The sequence below is a fragment of the Pimephales promelas genome, chromosome 11 (genome assembly GCF_988280905.1).
Source record: "Pimephales promelas chromosome 11, fPimPro1.hap1.1, whole genome shotgun sequence".
NCBI classification, from domain to species: Eukaryota; Metazoa; Chordata; class Actinopteri; order Cypriniformes; family Leuciscidae; genus Pimephales; species Pimephales promelas.
Genome location: NC_142779.1, coordinates 13,163,180 through 13,182,960, shown reverse-complemented (window position 1 = coordinate 13,182,960; position 19,781 = coordinate 13,163,180). Strand labels below are relative to the sequence as shown.

Here is a 19,781-nt window from a genome sequence, read left to right as displayed (position 1 = left end):
TTATTTGTCGATAGTAATAATGTAACTGTAATTAACATTTAATTGCAAGGACTTGTACCTAATAATCAAACCGAATCCAAACACAACGACTATAAAATATTTTTTAAATCGTATAATTAAATAATCACAAACTACTGTGATTGGTTGGTTCTGACCAGCGCCAAGAAAAGTAACATGTATGGCGTGACAAGGCGTTATTTATTTCAGCAGTGGGCTTGACAACATTCATACCAGAATAATGACAACAACAACAAAAACACTTTAATAAACATCATATTGTCTCAGACAGTGGTCTCTCCACAATGACTAGTATTTTACGCCACATTGTCATGCACATGCACATGCGCATTAATAAGTAACTTGAATTTTGTCTCGTGCAGATCTCCCTCGTTTTGAGAGGAAACAGTTGACCCGCCTCTGTGTTATGAACCGTTTCCTTTAACTGCTTGGATTCCTGTACAGCGGCGTTTTATTTACCGTAATATAGCGCTAGCCACATGCACGTAGTTTATCGAGCTGTCGATGGACTTTCCATAGCCTAAAACGGTACGTAATCACAGTTTAAGATCAATTACGCTGGGTGTTTTAGCCATGAAAGCCAAGTGAAAGCGATGTCGACGTAACGTTAGCTGTGAAACCGCTGTATGATAGATAAATATTTGTGGCTGATACATAATGGCATAACATAGGTCACTTTGTTTCTTGCTGCTGTTTGTTTGTGACTGATACCCAAATACATTTGATCATTCAGTTATCGATGTGTAACGTTACTTTATTCTATTCAAATAGGTAACGTTACTGGTTGAAGATTGTGGCTTACAAAACAAGTAGATAAATTGTGTGTTATATATTTGAATCGATTTAAAAGCTTTTTTCTTCGGGTTCTTATAGTATAATACTATATATCTAATTATATATATATATATATATAGTAGGCATTTGTTTGATGACTAGGTTGCTATGGTAACTGCCAATCAAGTCTCTTATGACTTTATAGACAAGTTTCCCGGGCACTTCCGGTTTACTTCCTGTTTCTGCCAAGAACATCCGGCGCAGGCTGAGTAGTGGTGTAAACACGGCTTTGGAATGGCAACATTCGACCGAAAATCTTGTTTAAAAATGGTGTTTTGACCATTCCGAATCCGAGTAAGGTAACATTATGGGCGGACAACATGTCGATATGGCCCAGCATCACAACATCTAAGATCTTTTCTTATTTTATTGATTCCATGGCGGTGGACGGGAATGCATTTAATAACCTGAACGGCTCAGAGGCGTTTCAGTACCTCCATTCCGTCAAAGTGGGCTGTGTACTTTTACACTTGGACAGTTTAATTTACCTAAAGGCCGATGTTCAATCAAGCCAGTCCGTTAACAATTCAGCGCCTAACGCCTGGGTTTTGGTTACCAAGACGGGAGATGTGTACCTGTATCGCCGATTCGCCGGATCTGGACGTTCCTGTACCCATGCAGCCGTTGTGCTTTGGAAGGTACGTTAGCCCATTATATGCTTGTATTAAGATGTTTGTATGTATCAGTGTGTTTATCTATAACAGAACACGAAGAGTAAAAAGTTATCCTCTAGCCTGCCTGCACGAAAAGCATGCTTTAACCCTTAAGTCGACTGACGCTCTAGATCGCGCACCCCTTACATATCTATTAATAGCTTCAGAATGCATAAAGGTATTAACTTACTTTTTTTTTATGAAAAAGCTGACATTCATATGCGTAATAATGAGTAGACTGTGTTGACTTCCGCGAATGATATTTGATTGCAAATTTATAGCATTTTACCGCAAAACAGAGAAATGTTACTTCAGCCTATGTAATGATATATAATGCGGTTGGTGTGTGAACCAATCACAAACCAAAATAAAACAAACACTAGGAACGATTCTTTTAAACAGACCAACAAAAAAAAAAAAAAGAAAACTGTGTAATCCGCCTATGAAATGGGCAAATTTGCAACAAACCCTTTCTGGCTTTTGTTTATTTTATTTATTTTTATCAAACTGATTTATTTTATTATCTATATTATTTGCTTTTACTCATTTTTATATTACTCACTTATCACTTTATTAAATGTTATCTATTTATTTAATATTTAATTGTATTAAACATACAATTGATGTTAAACATTTGTAAAACATTGATGTTGATGGCTGCAGGCCCAGATCATTAATTGATTTGAAAAGTAACAAAAACGCTCTACCTTCATCATACCCTTGTTATTTTGATTTACAAAATGTTGTTTCTAAAAGAAGTCAATTGTGCTGTGATGCTCAACCCATTATTTTAAAAACCATTAACCATTATTTGAAAACCATTTTATTTTATCTGTCTGCAGGTAGAAAATGCTGTCAAGGGAAGACTGATGTGCAGAATTGCTGAATGCCGGGACAAAAAGCAATACTGGGCAGCAAAAAAATCAGAGATGTGTCTATCCGAAGACACAGCAGAAATAATCTACTCAAATTGTCCATTTGTTATGGAAAAGGATTAATAAAAATTAATTTATTTCTTCTCAAAAAACAAATTGTTTATTGTCATGTGTCAATATTTACAATGCAAGAAAAAGAATAGCACTCACACACGTTTTTCTTAGTTAAAACTCTGTTTTGGCTTATCAATAATCATAACACCAGAAAGGGTACAATAACAATACATTTAAAGTGAGCAATCACCTTACTTGCTACACCTTTAGACACTTTAAAGTGCTTTGCCACATCCCCTACAAGGTTCAGTTTCACTATGGGAACAGGAATACTTGTTGCGAAAACGAATGGCAACATCGTTTTCACTAAAGTAAAAAAATATTATAGACGCAGTCCTGTGTACAGCCGTGAGGCATCATCATCCAGGAGCATATCAGCCACAGTCTGACCCAGAGCCTGCGTCGATTTGTTCATATGGTCCAACTTTGCCGCATAGCTGTGGTCAGTTTTTGTTAGGTCCTCCCATTGTGTTGCAGCATCTTTAAACTTCGGCTCGATGCACACTTCTAAAAGACAAACAGCATAAACTATAAATGTCACGTATATACCCCCACTGACACAGGACAGAGACACATATCAACAGTCGAACTTATGCTGCAAACTTTTGCTAACCATAAAATATCAAGATACACTTACCATCCGATTGCGTGTCACTTGTGTTTCTGTTCTGTTTTGCTGGGGAGGTTTGCTCGTATATCCCAACTAAAGAACCAATGAAGTGATAAGAACAAACAAACAGTCTTTTGAGCGGATTCTTCACCTTCAAAGCCGCTAGCCACTTCCGAGATAATGATTAAACATTTGTTTTTGGTTTCTCATACAACGTATACGGGGGAGCACATCCACATTGGCGTCTTGTATGGTTGATTCATTCTCCTTCCGACCAAACATTCAGCAATCGCCACGAGTTGTTACAACCACGAACAGCACAATATGTCCCAAAGCCGTGTCGACGTGTAACACCATCCATAGTTTACTTTTTCTGCACGCTAACCAAAAAAAACAAGACGCTAACTCGCTAAGCGGAAGTGCTTGGCAGATACAACCGGAAGTCGTTGGCAGAGTGAGGGGCTAATGGCGGCCCGCCTATTTCACTCAGGAAACTTGTCTATAGGATTCCAAACTGCTTTATTTGAAATAGTATCATTGTAGCTCACAGGATCTTGCTGGCTTTTTATGTCCACAAAAACATATTGATGTCAGTAATTATGCGAACCGACTAGCCGCGTATTATAATACCAACAAGTATTATATTAAAAGTAAATGTCCATGAGGGTTCTGTGGTGAAGACACATGATTGTCTTTGTTTGCATTGCAAGCAGGCTACGATTTAAATGTACTCACGTGATCACCTCTCATGACATGCCGTTTTCTGATGGTCGCCATGGAAACCAGAAGCATCAGCCAATCAAAAAACAATGCCTGCCTATTATTCCACAGAGAAATACAAGAAACTGCTTTGTCTGCACAGTTTCGTTTACCAGAGTTCATCTGACACATATTCATACAACTATATTTTTGTCAGTGTAGAGTATTATTTGATTAGCTAATCATTTGGGGTTTTTTTTTCTTTTAAAGTGCCCCTTTTATGGATTTTTGAAAATGACCTGGCTTTCATGTAGTGTGTAACAGCTCTAAAGTGAATGAAAACATCCTGCGAAGTTTTAAATCTGAAAGTGCACTACATATAAAGTTATTGGCTTTCGAAAGTAAGAGTCGACTCTTGGTCAACGAAATTAATAGTTTTTCAAACGTTTCGTTGTGACGTCAAGACGAAACATAAGGTCCCAAGGTCAACTTTATTTGGCTACAAAAATTTGGTACTCACTCTCTCTAGAACAGCCCCGTTGATTGATGGTCAGTGGTAGGTGCTGAGTGTGGCGTCTCCGTAAATCGACAACAAATTCTTTGGTCTTGCTGATATTCAGCAACAGGTTGTTGTCTCTGCACGTTAGCATATTGCCCACCCACTTATTGCGTGCACAGACAGCAGGGAAAACTTGAACCCCCTCAAACCGGCAGCTGATTCCTTTGGACACTGGATAGCATCATGTCGAGAAGATGCTGTGCTCTACAATGTGAAGCTAAAGGCAGTTTTTTTTACACTGCCCAATGAGCATGTGAAGAATCAGTGGTTCAAATGAATCTCTACCGAGACCAGGAGTATAGTCCTAAACTTTTGCTGTATTCCCTTTATTTTACTGACTTCTTCTCATATCTCGGAGTTCAATGCAGCAGATTCGCAAATCACTTGCTCTTGAAAGATGGAGTTCAAAATGCTTGAGTTTTATATTGTGTTGGTCTTCTGCTAACTAGTTAACTCACATTATTACTGTCTTACCGAAATACTTCTGCTAATCAGTTGTGGGCCACTATTACCTAAAACTGTCTATTAATGTCGTTCTCACTACTTAAAGGAAAGATTAAGCATGGATCAAGATTTGTTTTACCAACGTTTGTGTTACATCAGTCTTTCATATTAGAGCTCGACTAATATATGCACTGTTATTGATACAGTTTCCACATGTTCACTACAATAAATTAGAAAAATACTCTGTAAATAAATTAGTAGACCTACAAGTAAAATACTCAGTTTATTAATGAACATGCACTTGTTAATGCTGATGGTTAGGAATTACAGTTGCAACATCTCATAATGTACCTCAAACTGAGTAGTGTATCACTGAGAAACTTCCTTCTCGAGTTGTCCGTGTGATGGAGGTTAGGGTTGAATGAATTGTTCTTCCAGTATTTTATATTCAGACTCGTACTTGGATTGATATGATAAAATCAACGTTATTGTACGTTACTGTGTTTAGTTTACAGTGTAGGAAGGAAGCCTCAGTAAATGTGGTGATGTGCAAATAAATATTGTGAGAAAATTAAATAGTTTTCTGTTGTATGAGACTCCAAAACAACATTAGGAAACTTTAAAATAGCATAATAGGGGCACTTTAACAACAAAATTGAGCATTCATCATGGCCGAGCATTCTTGAATTTAAGGCAAGCCTGAACATGTATAATGACCTATTACAGTACAGTAAATGAGCATCATGCATCATGTTAGACTACACACATTACAGAGCCTCCTTCTGTGATCATTCAAGCCTTTGTTTTGCAGTGTTTAAAACACAGTGTGGTTATGACCTTTTAGCTGTCGCTCTCGACAAATGAGGAACTACAAAATCTAGAAGTGGTGTAATGGCTCTCGGAGTTGACAAGGCTTTATCAGACACCTCTTCACAGATGGAGAGCAAGAGCTATGGGTGTTGGAAGACTAGGACCCCAGAGTTCTTTCGCAGAGGTCACTCTAAACCCCTCAGTCAAAGGGTAATTGAGAGGACAAGGCCTGCAAATGTCCTGGGGACCAAAGACTCAGACACAGAGAGGAGTGGCTGCAAAAAGACAGTCACAATGGCACCTGTTTCCAGGTATATGACAGACAGAAGCCTCTATACCATGAGAAAACCACTGACCTCCGCACAATGCCAGATTCCCATCCTGAAGAACTCATCCACATATGAAGACTCAGAGATGGTAAGAATCTAATGACACAGTTCATGTTGAACCAGGAACTATTTGCTACCACTATTTACTTACTGAAACAATAAAAGAGGATTATATTGCTTTATTTTTCTGAACTTTGAAATGCTTGTCTTATATAGGGCTCCAAACTGCAACTAAAATTTTTGGAAATGAAACGACAATATTTTTCAAATTAGTTTGGAAAGCTTTGTGTGAGTCCAAATGTTAAGAGTGTGATAATAAGAAATGTTTAATTAGCAGCAAATCATCATATTAGAATTATTTCTGAAGATTATGTGATGCTGAAGACTGGAGTAATGATGCTGAAAATTCTGCTATGTAAATATATTAATAATACATAGAAAGTTATTTTAAATTGCAATACTATTTCACAGTATTACTGTTTACTGTATTTTTTTAAATAAAATAAACGTAGCCTCGGTGAGCACAAGAGAGTTCTTTCAAAAACATGAAAAAATCTTACCACCCCCAAACGTTTGAATGGTATTGTTTGTTTAACTAAAGGAGCCAATAACTTTCTGGTTATGTTTTAGTCTGCATCTATGGATTTCCTATTATTTCCTTTTTTCCCCTCCTCAGATCAATTACAAAGCAGATTCCTCTAAAGAAAAGGACAAAAGTCTGGCCAAAGAGTCATTCAAAAGGATCACACAAGCTTCTCCTTCTCCATATTATAAATCCTCCCCCGCATTATCCAGAGAAGACCTGGATACTTCCATGAATCTATCGGACCTTAGACTAGGGTCATGTGACGAGGATCCTATTTTTACCTCTTCAGCTACCAAACGCAGTCTGTCCAGTCCCCTTTCAGCTTCTTTGAGCCTTACAGAACCCCCAGTGCCTAAGTGGATGTCCACTCCTAGAAGCACCTCTCACTTGTCCAATCATATGTCTTGTTTCACGAGAAAGGTAAAAAACACAAGTGAGATGACGGATACAGGAAGAGATTCTCTTCTCAACACAGGATCTTCTGAGTTTTATAGTAAGAACCATCAACGTGGGTTCGAACACATGTCTCCTCATCAGGCCAACTATTGGGCCTGTGCCATCCCCAACTCCATGCCACCCTCCCCAAACCGCAATTCCCCCAGCTGGGATCCTGAAAAGGAATACCAGGCACTCCTGGACTACACATACCCTCTGAGACCCAACATCAAAGGCACATGGGGTTCACCAGATGGAGATCTCCTCTCACAAAATTATCCGTTGTTGCAAGACTCAGGCATTGAGTTGGACCGCTTGTGCAGCTCTTCCACCCTGTCCTGTTTGGACCTATCCCATACAGGGACTCGGCAGAGATGCTTTAGTCCAGGAACAGGTCGAAAGTCAACTGAGTTTCCTGCTCTAAACAAATCACACTCAAAGTCCTCAGATGGTATTATGTCCAGTAGCCTGTACTCCTCACTAGACCAAACTGGCTTGTCAATTGAGAGTCTTGACTGCGACGGGAAGCCAGAGGGTCATTACCGTAAATTTGGCATCTTCTCAACCTTCAGATCTGCCCCCACTTTCATTAGTTCAACACACGTCCTTACTCGTCCTAATTCGCAAGACGAGTTAGACGAAGAGTTCCTTCGCCTACCAGAACATCTACAGGAACTTCAGGTGCTTTCACAGCAACTGAGGGACATTAGTGACCAGATAAGCCAACCGGTCATCACCAGCTGGGAATCCCTGGAGAGCGACATTACCTCAGAGAGATCACCAAAGGTCCAAGTGGGAAAGCATGAACCGTTGATGGAAGAAAGCGGCGATGAAGACATTGAAGCGAGAAGGGGATCTGGTTCTGAAGTTCCTCTTACACCTGAGGTTCATTTAGAGAAAGCAAAGGATCCTGCTGCCAGAATCCAGATGATAAGTCGAGACGTGAATAGAAGGAACCTGAGGGAGGTGGAAGCTATTATGGATCAGCTGAGTGGATTGTCAATGTCAGAGCTTCAGAGGACAATACAAACAGACCAGGATGAATATGAGACCCAGGAGTCACTAATGCAGCACATACAGGCGAGTTGACTTTTCTCTTCTAATAGCAAAGTTCTGAGATGGCTGAGAATTTATGAGAACTGTTACATCCTTTCTCAACAGGTATTTTGCTCAAACCTAGAAAAGCTAATTCAGTGGCTACACAAGGTGGTAGAGAAAGTAGATTTTCTATCTCCTCCCATGGTTGAATTGGAGAGCGTCAAAGCCTCCTTGGCCGACTACAAGGTTTGTAAACTACACTTACACTACCATTCAAAAGTTTGGGATAGGTTAAAAAAAAAAACTTATTTAAAATACATAATGGCCTGGTTTCGCAGACAGGGTTTAGATTAAGTCAGGATTAGGTCTTAGTTCAATATTAGGGCGTTTAAGTAGCTTTTATAAACGTACGCAAGAAGAAAAAACATTACTGGTGTGCATCTTGAGACAAAACAATGGCACTAACACATTTGAAGATATGTCAGTGCAAGTTGCTTTCAGTTAAGACTAGTAAAGGGACTAGCTTTTTCTGTCGGTAAGCAGAAAAGGCTTACTGACCTCAAACTTTTGAACGGGAGTGTATATGCATCTTATATAGCAATAAGAAATTCCAAAAGAAGTTCATTCAAAAAGTACATAACTGCATCACATGATATTTTTCAGAGTTTTCAGGAAGAAGTTCAGGCTCATAAGCCCCTCACGGCAGATGTTCTTCAGACTGGAGAGATGCTTTTGCATTGCATGAATTCAGCCTCTCCGTGTGAGTCTTATTAGCTCTATCAAATTGTAATACAATAAGATAATACAATTGTTTTTTTAAAGAACAGCAAAAACATCTCTCTACAATTCAGCTGCTGTAGTGAATACCGAATTAGCACAAGCTGCATTTTGGAACTGAACCCTCTGTTGTGGCTACTCAGTTGTGTTGAAATTATATTTTAAATTAGAAGAAGCATTAGAGCTTTTTATCTTTGTTTCTTTCCACAATTGTGTACAGCTTCTCAGTTTTGGACATGTTGTGCAGTGTAACCCAATACTCAGTCACATCGGACAGAAACAGGAAACGCTCTGCTTGGAGAATGCAGCCATGCATGCATGAATTAGAGAGCCGTGCTGTTACCTAGCATTCTCCATTTCTGCGTTCACATCAAGAACTAACACCATTACTTTCGTCAACACGTCACTAGTATTCAGATGTTCTCATACTGCTGCTCATATATATATTTTTCTGATCCTACAGTTCTGAAAGACACACTGGTGCTAATAGAGAGGCAGTCTCACACACTGGAAACTCATTCAGAGTATCTTTTCTCCTCTATTCTGTCAGCCATGGACAGCCTTACTGACCCCAGATCTGAGGAAGCACCAGGTAATGATCTACTAGTGCCCTCTAGTGTCATCACATGGTTAAATTATTCTAAATGGGTGACTGGATGATCTGCAGCGATGACATTTTTTTTTTTTTTGTTGGCCGACATAAAAGTTGAATAGTATTTCTGTACTGGATTCCTAGATTTTGGATTATTGCAGAAAATGAGCTTTGTGATTCTGTTTTATTCATCATGGTAATCTTTTTAAAATAATTGATAATTAACTATCATCAAAATGTTTAGAAATGAATGTTTAGAAATTACTTTTATTAAAAGTGCAGCATCACTTTTCTCTGTCTTTCTCCCTAGAAGCAATTGCCTGAGAATTATTAGGAATCTGGGAAGGCAAATATCTGGTCCGCACACTGTCTTCACTGAGACGTCTTTTTTGAGTGTTTTCAACTTGACTCATGTCGCCATTATCTTTGTTTTACAAGTTTACTGTATCCAGAACTGGTGTTATGTGCTGTCTCGCTTGACATACTTTTTGATCCACTTCAAATGTTGACTACTGCAATTTAACATGTATGTCAGAAAATGTCCTTAGATGGCCTAATTTAGTAATATTGTTAAAGTAACACAACTCCGCAGAAGAGGTGCACATATGTGCCAATCATGATTGTGATCTCAGATTATTATTACCTTAAGTTTTAATGGAGGACAGCCCAGCCTTCATTTACATCTCTGCAGCTTTAGTTTCCCTTCTGAGTAACCTGTGCCTCGAAAATTTATTGTATTTTTTGACTGACTATTAGTGTCAGTAATGGTATAATGATGAATATATGAATAATCTGTTGGATGAGCATTCATACTTGACTGTTCCCCCAAAAATGAAAATTGTGTCTTTCTAAAACTGTATTACTTTCTTTTGTTGAATGTAAATGCGTCTCAGTGTTTTTGTTGATTTTGTCTACACAATATAAGTCAAGGGGGTTCAATGTTGTGTTGTTACCAAAATTGTACAAATATCTTTTTTTGTGTTCACATTTGGAGATGGCAAAGGAACAAAATTCAATAAACAAATGATGGTGCATAATGCACGTGGAATGGACTCAGCTGAAAGAATGTGACGGCAAACAACAAAACCTTGAGGCAGAAAGTTTTGGAGAACTTCTACTGTAGAGATCACAGACTGATGTGTAACTGTTTTGCCTTTATGTATAAAAACTATTTAACAATAAACTAATTTCCTTTTTCATAGTTTTCTTGATTTTGTACATTTAAATATACATGTTTCTGTGGGTTTCGATGAGGATACTTGATTAAATGCAAAAATACTCAATTACTTACAAGTAATGTACTGAAGTGTTCCCATTCAGGCATACAGATTCTTATAGGACTGGTTTCGCAGACAGGGCTTAAATTAAACCATGATTAGCCCTCAGTTCAATTAGGACATCCAAGTAGCTTTTATAAACATGCATTAGAAAAATACCATTACTAGTGTGAAATCTTGAGAAAAAATAATCGCACTGACATATTTTAAGATGCAGTATGTCAGTGCAAGTTGCTTTAAAACAGCTCAAACATGCATTTTAGTCTGCGAAAGGATACTATATTAAAAGGAGTCCTCAACTAATTAATATATATATATATATATACATATATATATACATATATACCGCTGAAAAACTCTGTAAAATGGAATTAAAACATTGACAAAAAATGCAATGAAAACTGAAAATATGAAGAAAAAAAAAATCTAATTATTAATAAATACCATGATGGTATATAAATACTAAAATATGAATTAATTCCTTTTGTGTGTTGTAAGGTCTGTGTACCACAACAAGCTTTAAATTCATATATGGGGATGTAAAATATACATCCAAAACAACAACAAAAATATAAACTAGACAAACAGTTTCCAAGTTCATTCAAAAAATGAATTAATTTGTCTTTATTATGAAAAAGAGAACATAGTGTTTGTCACATATGCAAAATGTGAATTTGATGCTTTCAATGTATTCCGCAGGTAAATGGCCAATATTTAGAGATTGTAGATTATTGGAACAATATATTTGCATATAAATGTTGAATAAATAAAACACAAAGGGTTTCTACATGTCCCACCAAGAATTGCAGACATATTGATATTGTACAGTGTGGTCGTACAATATTTATTTATATTTTTGATAACTGTTACACATTGCGCAACAAAACTACAAGTCTGCAGCCACAACTTAATGAAAAAGATAAAACTACACGAATAATGTATTTAACTCTACAGAGTTGTCAACTCAGATTTTATATATATATATATATATATATATATTTAGAAATATACATACATACACATAATGTATATGTACATATAATTGACTAAACAGATGTTGGGCTGGGAACCACCGCTGTCCAGTTGATCGCAACAACAGACTGACAAAACAATCTGTGGGGACAGAAACCTACACATGCAAATATCGACAGTAAAATAATCAACAAGTAATAATAAAGTAAGAAAAGGACAGAAAAACAAAACGTCATTGAATTTTGACCACAGACCAGCCCTGCAGTAGGAATGCAGTGAGATAAATACACACATTATTCTTAGAAACCTGCAACACAGAGGATTTAAAAATCATTGAGTGAAAATGAAATCCATCCTTTTTGTGATGTAGGGTTTGTTAAAAGCAGCCCCTGTGAGATGGCAGGGGTGAATGGGACTGACCGTTACCAAATCTCATCAGTTATAGTTTGTGAAAAGCCAGGGAGGGGAGGGGGCAGCAGATTTTTGAATGGTTTTGGTAGTGCGGCTACATACAGTGCAACTTGGGGAACTTTAATTGTTGCCTGTTTCACACTCTCTTTTATTCTTTCTATATTCACTCTTTGCTCCATAACAAATGATCTAGTCCCCTTTCTTTCTCCAATTGTGGGGGCTCTTGCTCCAAGATCCATGGGCCGAGGTGAGGGAAGGGAGGTGGTCGAGGTTGAGGGGATCTCAGCAGCAGCCTCCAGATGCAGGCTTCACCGGAGTGCTCTGGATCTTCACGTTCGACTTCTCAGAACCTCCAGCTGTGGCTCCGGGGCCCATTCTCTTCTTGATCTCAGCAGCCATGGTCATGAAGGCCTGCTCCACATTGGTAGCATTCTTAGCGCTAGTTTCCAAGAAAGGAATGCTAAGGGAATCAGCAAATTCCTAGAGATAAACCAAGCAATTATTTCTGTTAGAACATTGAAAAAATTAACAACTGTAAGTCTTCTCTTCCAAAACTAGTGAGCTGCCCATGTAGGTAGACATTTAAGGCACACTCCCGACCATCATTGTAAAGCATCATTAGCCTACTATGGTACTTGTACTGAGGGGAAGCACTGTCGAGAAGCAAGCAAAGAAAAACTGCATTTTGTCATGATTTAGGAAGGTATTCCATGTACAAATAAAAATAAGAGATGTTTAATTATTACTATTTGAGCTTTGGGATTCCTAGACGAGGCTTAATGAAATAATATTAGCGAAAACCTCAAAATTCGGGTTGCATATGATAATTATTTTTTTTCTAAAGCTGTAATTCCTACAGATCTTTTCTCTAACCAGCAGATGGCAGAATTCTACACCTAACACTTTAGATCAATATCCAGAAACAAGTCCTATTTACAGTTGTTTTTTTTAACTGCTTACACACAAAATCCTTACTTGTCCCACTATTTATGAAACCTGACACTAAAACACCAGAACCACACACCAAATCTGCAAAATCATACACCAATTCATGGCCTTGGGCTCAGTTTTCAATTTCATAATACACTTTTTGCAAACCACAACACAATCTTCTATGCAACACACACAAATCTAACAGGAAGTATCTTGATTTCCTTTTTCAAACACAACCACACTAATTCATCAGTGCCTCACACTAACTCTTCACATGTGCAAACACTCATTGCTTTACTTAACACCAACCAATCGTGGTTTTAGAACTGGCCTATAAATAGACTAAAGGTCAAGTTATAGGTTTTTCGGACTGTGTAATACTGTATTCACAACCACAAATGCTTACAGTAAAAAAAAAATAATTAAAAATGGTTTCAATCTTGCTTTTGTGTTTACCATGAATTTTTCAACATCTCTCCACCAATTACTTTAAATCTTGTACAGAAATGTATATAGAAGCTCATGAAAGGAGAGCTTTAAGTTTTGAATAACTGTATATGATCCAAAAAATATAAAATTGTGGCAAAGGTGTTTGCAACTTAAGACAAATGTTTTCTTTTGTTTTCAGATGTGTTTGATTTTGCAAGAGATGCAAGGCATTTCACATTTTTTCTATGAGCAATTCTTGGATTTGTGTGTGAAGTTCTGAAAAAAAGGAGGCATAGTTTTGAAAAATGTGTCTAAGCAGTTGAAAAAAAACCCCTAATTGCTAGTTTGTTTTTTGTTTTTTCTCCATAAAAATTTAATATTTCATATGCAGTTCGTGTTGTAGTTGAGGAATTTTGCTGTAAATAAGTAAAAGCTACTACAAAGTACAGCATATGCGTATAGAGAAGTAAATTAAAAAAAAAAATGAATGAAAAAAAAAAAATCATTTGTATTATTTAAAATCTATAGAGGGAATAAGGAGAATAGTAATAAATGTATTCCCCATGTATTCTTATGTATTACAATATCACGTTGTTAGCGTAGCAAGACAATAAGACTTAAGTGTATTGAAATCGGGAGTCTCCCATGCACTGTGTTGTTGCCCAGGTATAGACCATAGACAGTAAAAGAAATGGACACAGTGACCCCATAGATTTCAAAGGAGAAAGTTGAAGCCCATTAGAAGCACTCACTTCCTGATAGCCAAGCACACTGCACAAGCTCAAACTGAGCTTGATGACGTAGATGTGACACTAGCAACCGTTCTGACCGTCTAGCAGCTGTACCGAGACAAATCTGAATTGAAATCTTAAAAACAAATCTGTTGTTGAACTATTTTGTCCCGTTCATTAACTCTCTATCCATAGGCTTCTCCCTTGACTTTATGCCTCCAAGTCCACCTGATTGCCTCATAGACACTAAAAGATTGCCTACGAGCTTCTCCTCCTGTCTATACGGTAATTTCTCAACTGTCCGACAAGAGTCAAAAAGTGGAAAAAATGGAGTCTTTGGACACCTCAGATGTAAAGTTATTCACTGTCAAAGTGACGCCAAAATGAATGGGAGTCAATGGAATGCTAACAGCAGGTGATAGTCAGCCACAATGGCGGCTCCCAAGCGAAGCTTCAGTTTCCATACCATTCCAAATTAGTCAGTTATGAGTTCTCGTTTCAGTTAGAAGGCAGCTATGTAGGGGGTAGACAGCCAGGTAGCTCACTAGGATTGGAACAGAGACATAATAATATTGGAATAAATGGAGTAATATGGAGATAAACAATATTACCTTTGCCGTTGTGTAGTCTACCACTTTTTTTGTTGTTAAGTCACACTTGTTGCCAACCAATAACTTGTTAACATTTTCACTGGCATAGCGGTCAATCTCCTGTAGCCACTGCTTAACATTATTGAAGGACTCCTGAGAGCAATGGAAAAAAAAAAAAAACAACATTAAAACAAATACAGTGGAGCAGAATTAAAAACTGTTTAGTTTAAAAGGCATTTACAAATGTGTTTTAAGTAAAATTAGGACACTTGCTTAATAAGGTTTGAAAAAGCTCACCTGATCTGTAACATCATAGACTACAATAATGCCATGTGCTCCTCTGTAGTAGCTGGATGTGATTGTGCGAAACCTTTCCTGGCCTGCTGTATCCCACTGTAAGGGAGAAGGAATATGAATGAGGACACCAGAATCAAACACAAAAATAGGCTCTCCAAATATTATTTTAGTTAAAGGAGCATTGACAGGTTTTACAAATTGATTTGATTCTCTGAACTAATGCTGTAAACTATATAGACCTATAAAGAGAACCCAGTTGGTTCATTACTATAATTTTAATGGTTAAAATGAACAAAAATTCACTTTTTTTTAGATAAAATCATAAAGACTAACAAAAATGTGAAGTTGTATACAAATATTTGAATTGCACATAAAACAATTTTAAATTTAAACTTCTTAATGATACAATGTTTTCTATTAGAATTTATAAAATTTAAAAACTTAAGCTTGTTTTCCTGACTCATTCAAACATACATAAAATGAACAGGCTAAGTACAAATATAATGGATATGTAATCGAGTACATACATTTAACAACATTTTCTAGAGCTATAGCTATTTTTCTATAGCTTGTGTTATGTTGCTGTTACAAGCAATTTTACTTTGTGCAGTTAAAACGACCGGTTACATGGGGGGACGTCGAATCATTTCAGTAGGTTGTAATTTTTCTTTCATGCTTATTTGTTCATATTTTGTGCTATAACTAGTAGTAAAGAGGAAGACATGATCAGTTTGTGTGCACTCACTCTGCTGCTTGAAATAAGGTGCTACAGTCATCATATTAAAGCGTTCAAAAGTTACATTTATTTAGGAATTTCATGATAAAAGTGCCAGAAATTCATAGCTGAGACTTTGTTTCTTTTCAATAGTAACAAAGCACAAAGTTATTGCTATTATATGTTGTGTAGTGAAGTTTTCTTCATGCACTAACATAAGAGAATAGAATAAAAGATAAATTCTTGCGATTTAATACTTGATATTGGTTCATCAAAATAAGATGGGCTAAAATTGAGTAATCAATATTGTTAACCTAGCCTTATTCATAGTTAGCAGAGAAAAGCCCTTCTGGTATAATTTACATCACAAGATCAAGGGAAATGAGATTCTGAGATTATGTGACCACTTTAAACATGGCATAACCCTTCTCTCTCTGATGTTGATTAAAAATTGTAATTATACCATCTAAACACCAAGTGTTCAGTTCACTTTTCTTCAATCACATGCTTAAATATTCAGCTCCCGTCATCTTATTAACAACCAATCATTTCATTACAGGAAACAAATGAACTTACGATTTGAAGTTTGATGGTCTTTCCGTCTAATTCTATAGTTCTTATTTTAAAGTCCACACCAATAGTGCTAATGTAGCTTTCTGTGTACGTGTCATCCTGAAAAAAAAAGTCAAATAACAGGGGAATTAGATGTTTGAGTAGTCAAATCTCTTTTATTCAGGTCAATTTAATTCACTATAAATGCAATATAACTTTCTCTTATTATCACTATTATATAAATTAATTTCATAAACTAAATCATTTGAATTATTAACCCTCTGCCACTTCTGAGCAGAAATACTAATGTAGATTCAAGCAAAAATTAAGTTAAAACTAAGTTAGTCTACTTACTGCAAATCGGAGAAGAAGGCAAGACTTTCCAACACCAGAATCACCAATCAAGAGCAGCTTGAATAAATAGTCACTGCAAGAGAAATAGCAACAAAACTTTAGACTAAAAAAACAAAACTTTAAACTATCAATATTTGACAGTGCATTTGTCCTAAATATACACTTTGTTTGCTATGTCAATAATATATTTTAAAATATCATTTATTCTGGTGACAGTAACGCTGAATTCATTAATATAAAGTTTAAAATAACGGCATTTATTTGAAATAGGAATCTTTGGTAAAATTCACATTTGAGCACTTTGTATCCTTGAATAAATGTATTACCCTAACATATAAAAAAAATAAATAAAAAAAAATAAAAAAAATATCTCACTGACCCCAAAACATTTAAATGGTTGAGTAACCTTTATACTGATGCAAAAAGTATGGCGTACATCTCAAAAGACATGCATGAAACCATCTGTTGCTTTCTTTCACTGTACATTTCTCATTGTTTGTTTTCTAGGCATACATAAGCAATGAGCTCATTAAAATCCCCCTGCAACATGTGAAATAGGTCAGACCTTTGATTATTGTTGACAACTGATGGACCTCAGCTGAAAATGCAATACATCAGTCAGTCACTGGACCACTTTTGCATGCAAAAAAGAAAATGTTTGTTTAACAGAGACAATGTGCTTGAGGACCTCAGAGGTCTGGAAACTTGAGTAAGCTGATTAAGCATTCCACAGAGAGGGATTTTTGCCATTTGTGCTAAATCCTCTGGCCCTATTCAACATGGCCTAGTAAGAAATGTCCATAGGAAGGAAATTCAGCGGATCGGCCATGTAAAGATCAGCTCATCGACGACTCAGCAGAACATTCTGATGTTTTCCTCTCTATCCTGCCACTGAATTCAAGTCATGCTCTCCTTGTTACTGCAACAAACAATCCAGTGTAGGGAGCTACTACACAAAAAAACTGCAAGTAAAGATCCTGTTTGCAATACTTTATGATTGCTATCAAACAGAATAAGTAGGTGAAGTAAAAGTTCCTATACAGTTAATTATGGACTCACTATTTTTAATATTTAAACTTTTTTTAATATTTAAGACTACAATACATTTTTTCACCAACAAAGAGAGAGTATTAGGAAAGATACGTTTTAAAAGTGCATCATGCAGATCTGAAATTCTGCATCAAGTCCTACAATTGAGCTGAACTGTTAAAAACTGTTGTCTGAAAAGACATGCATGAAGTACTACTTGGTAACCATATTTATTTAAATAAATCACAACAATTCATGTAATCTTAGGAACCACAATAAAGTCTGTAAGCACTTTAGTATTGGTTCGTACTTCGATATGGTTCGTAAAGAACCGAAAGAGAAACTATTAATGAGTGTTACCCACTAAACAAGCATCATTGTAATAGCTAGCCTGCTAACTATGAAAGAACATATTTCACCCTTATTCTGCCCATTTAAAATTGATGCAACAGCTGATATGAAGTATGTTAAGCAACTGAGTTGCTTAACACTCACATTAGTGATAGTTGTAATAGACCGTGTAGCTTGTCATTTGGCATGTGACCTACACATGACTACCTTGCAAAAGGAAGGGCTGGGCACTTCAGTTCCTTGAGACATACTTCACATCTGCACATTCAGACATTTGGACAAGAGTATAGAAACTTCACAATTCAGTGCCAACGAACACAGGAAACATGGAATCAATGACAAAAAAAAACACCTTTTAAGAGTATGTAAACTAGTACCAATAAGGATGGGATAAAGATCCTTTATACTTGGGATAAAGCAAGTACTGATAAGGATAAAAATAAAGATCGAACAAATCAGACTTTTGTTGTGGAAATTTGTCTATTAAATCTTACTAAACAATCATTAATTTCGAAAAAAAAACCAGGTATAGAAACCCTGACTTTAATGTTTTTACTTCAGTGTCAAAGTGTACAGTAAGTTAATCATATGTTTTATGGGTTGAACAATAAGGCACGTGATTCCATTTCTGTGTAGGAACTCCAGGTGATAAAAACGCATGAATAAAAAAGACAAGTTACATATACTTTAAATTAAAAGCTATTAATTTTTTATAAACTCGACAGATTCTGATAACTTATAAGAAATGACATTGACAAAAAATTGCTACTTAAAACCCTCAATCTGATCAAATTGGAGATCAGCAACAGGTTACTAAAAAAATGTTAACGATATAGCCATAACGTTATCCACTTTACCGGCCGTGATGTTTAAAAGTAAGTTTAATGAAACGCCACCACGTTAGCTTACATCAGCTAAGTAAGCCTTCATATTTATTTTTACTAATGCCTCATGCCTGACAGCTATTACATGGAAATTAAAATATCACAATATAAGAAGTGTTAAAGGTGCGGTATGACGAAGTAATGAGCTCTACTTGTCATAAATGTAACGCGGATGGATATTTAACTTGGCTGCGCTCCGCTATACAACAGCCGTTTAATTACAAAAGTTTTTACTTCTTTAGAGAAAGCGATGTGTTAAAAATGCTCGTCTTTAAAATCACGAAGCTTTCCGGTTTTAACCGGTGAAGTATATCAAATACCGTGATATTCTTTACTGGTAAGATTGATCACACAGAGAGCCAGTCACCAATGCTGCTGCCTGTCAAAAGTAGCTACAGGTAAATTATGAACACAGTAACGACAAACAAGCCGTGTAAAAACTCATTCACTTACTATTCAGGATTCATCGTGGACTGGACACTGTGAAAATGGTTGTCTTCTAACAAAACAACTCCGCGGCGAGAAGAGACTAGAAACAATAACCTTTCTCCCGATTAAAAAGTAACTAGCTGGCTAGCTGCTGCCGCAAAGTCTAGTCTGTTCAAACCCAAAATGGCTGACTCTTCAACCAGGAAATAGGAACTCCTTAAAGAGATTGCGTAGGCCAAGTCGTCATCAGAAGTTGTGCGGAAGTTGTAGTTCAATTCAGATAACACCTGGCCCGTGCTAAAGAAAGATGTCTATATAAAGGACTACAATACCCACATCTATTTATTAAACCTTCCCTCATCGTTCATAAACTTGAATCGTTCATGCAGGACTGGCGAAATCCTGCCCCCTATCATGAGGGGTAGAAAATTATGTCATTTGTGAAACGTGGCAT

General features: G+C 36.6%; 2 protein-coding genes and 1 long non-coding RNA gene across 8 annotated transcripts; 1 reads left to right on the top strand and 2 right to left on the bottom strand.

The window, feature by feature from the left end:
• Window positions 1-101: 101 nt before the first annotated feature.
• On the top strand, window positions 102-10,574 carry cep68 (centrosomal protein 68). 6 transcript variants are annotated; one of them, XM_039672931.2, is made up of 7 exons: window positions 102-546; window positions 5,743-6,033; window positions 6,622-8,046; window positions 8,128-8,250; window positions 8,668-8,764; window positions 9,245-9,373; window positions 9,684-10,574. In XM_039672931.2, the coding sequence occupies exons 2-7, from the start codon at window positions 5,743-5,745 to the stop codon at window positions 9,695-9,697; spliced, it is 2,079 nt and encodes a 692-aa protein (XP_039528865.1). In that variant the 5' UTR covers window positions 102-546; the 3' UTR covers window positions 9,698-10,574. The 6 variants fall into 6 exon arrangements, with proteins under 6 accessions (XP_039528865.1, XP_039528864.1, XP_039528862.1 ...); XM_039672930.2 differs by having other exon boundaries at window positions 5,651-6,033; window positions 9,687-10,574; XM_039672928.2 differs by having other exon boundaries at window positions 5,651-6,033.
• LOC120478298 (uncharacterized) lies at window positions 1,209-3,608 on the bottom strand. Its single transcript, XR_005622691.2, has 2 exons — window positions 3,132-3,608; window positions 1,209-3,001 (listed from the first exon to the last, which is right to left on the bottom strand). It is a non-coding gene; the product is annotated as an uncharacterized LOC120478298 (long non-coding RNA).
• A 672-nt stretch (window positions 10,575-11,246) lies between the features above and the next one.
• Window positions 11,247-19,528, bottom strand: rab1ab (RAB1A, member RAS oncogene family b). Its single transcript, XM_039672942.2, has 6 exons — window positions 19,352-19,528; window positions 16,635-16,707; window positions 16,305-16,400; window positions 15,014-15,109; window positions 14,738-14,869; window positions 11,247-12,513 (listed from the first exon to the last, which is right to left on the bottom strand). The coding sequence occupies exons 1-6, from the start codon at window positions 19,363-19,365 to the stop codon at window positions 12,316-12,318; spliced, it is 609 nt and encodes a 202-aa protein (XP_039528876.1). The 5' UTR covers window positions 19,366-19,528; the 3' UTR covers window positions 11,247-12,315.
• Between the last annotated feature and the right edge of the window lie 253 nt (window positions 19,529-19,781).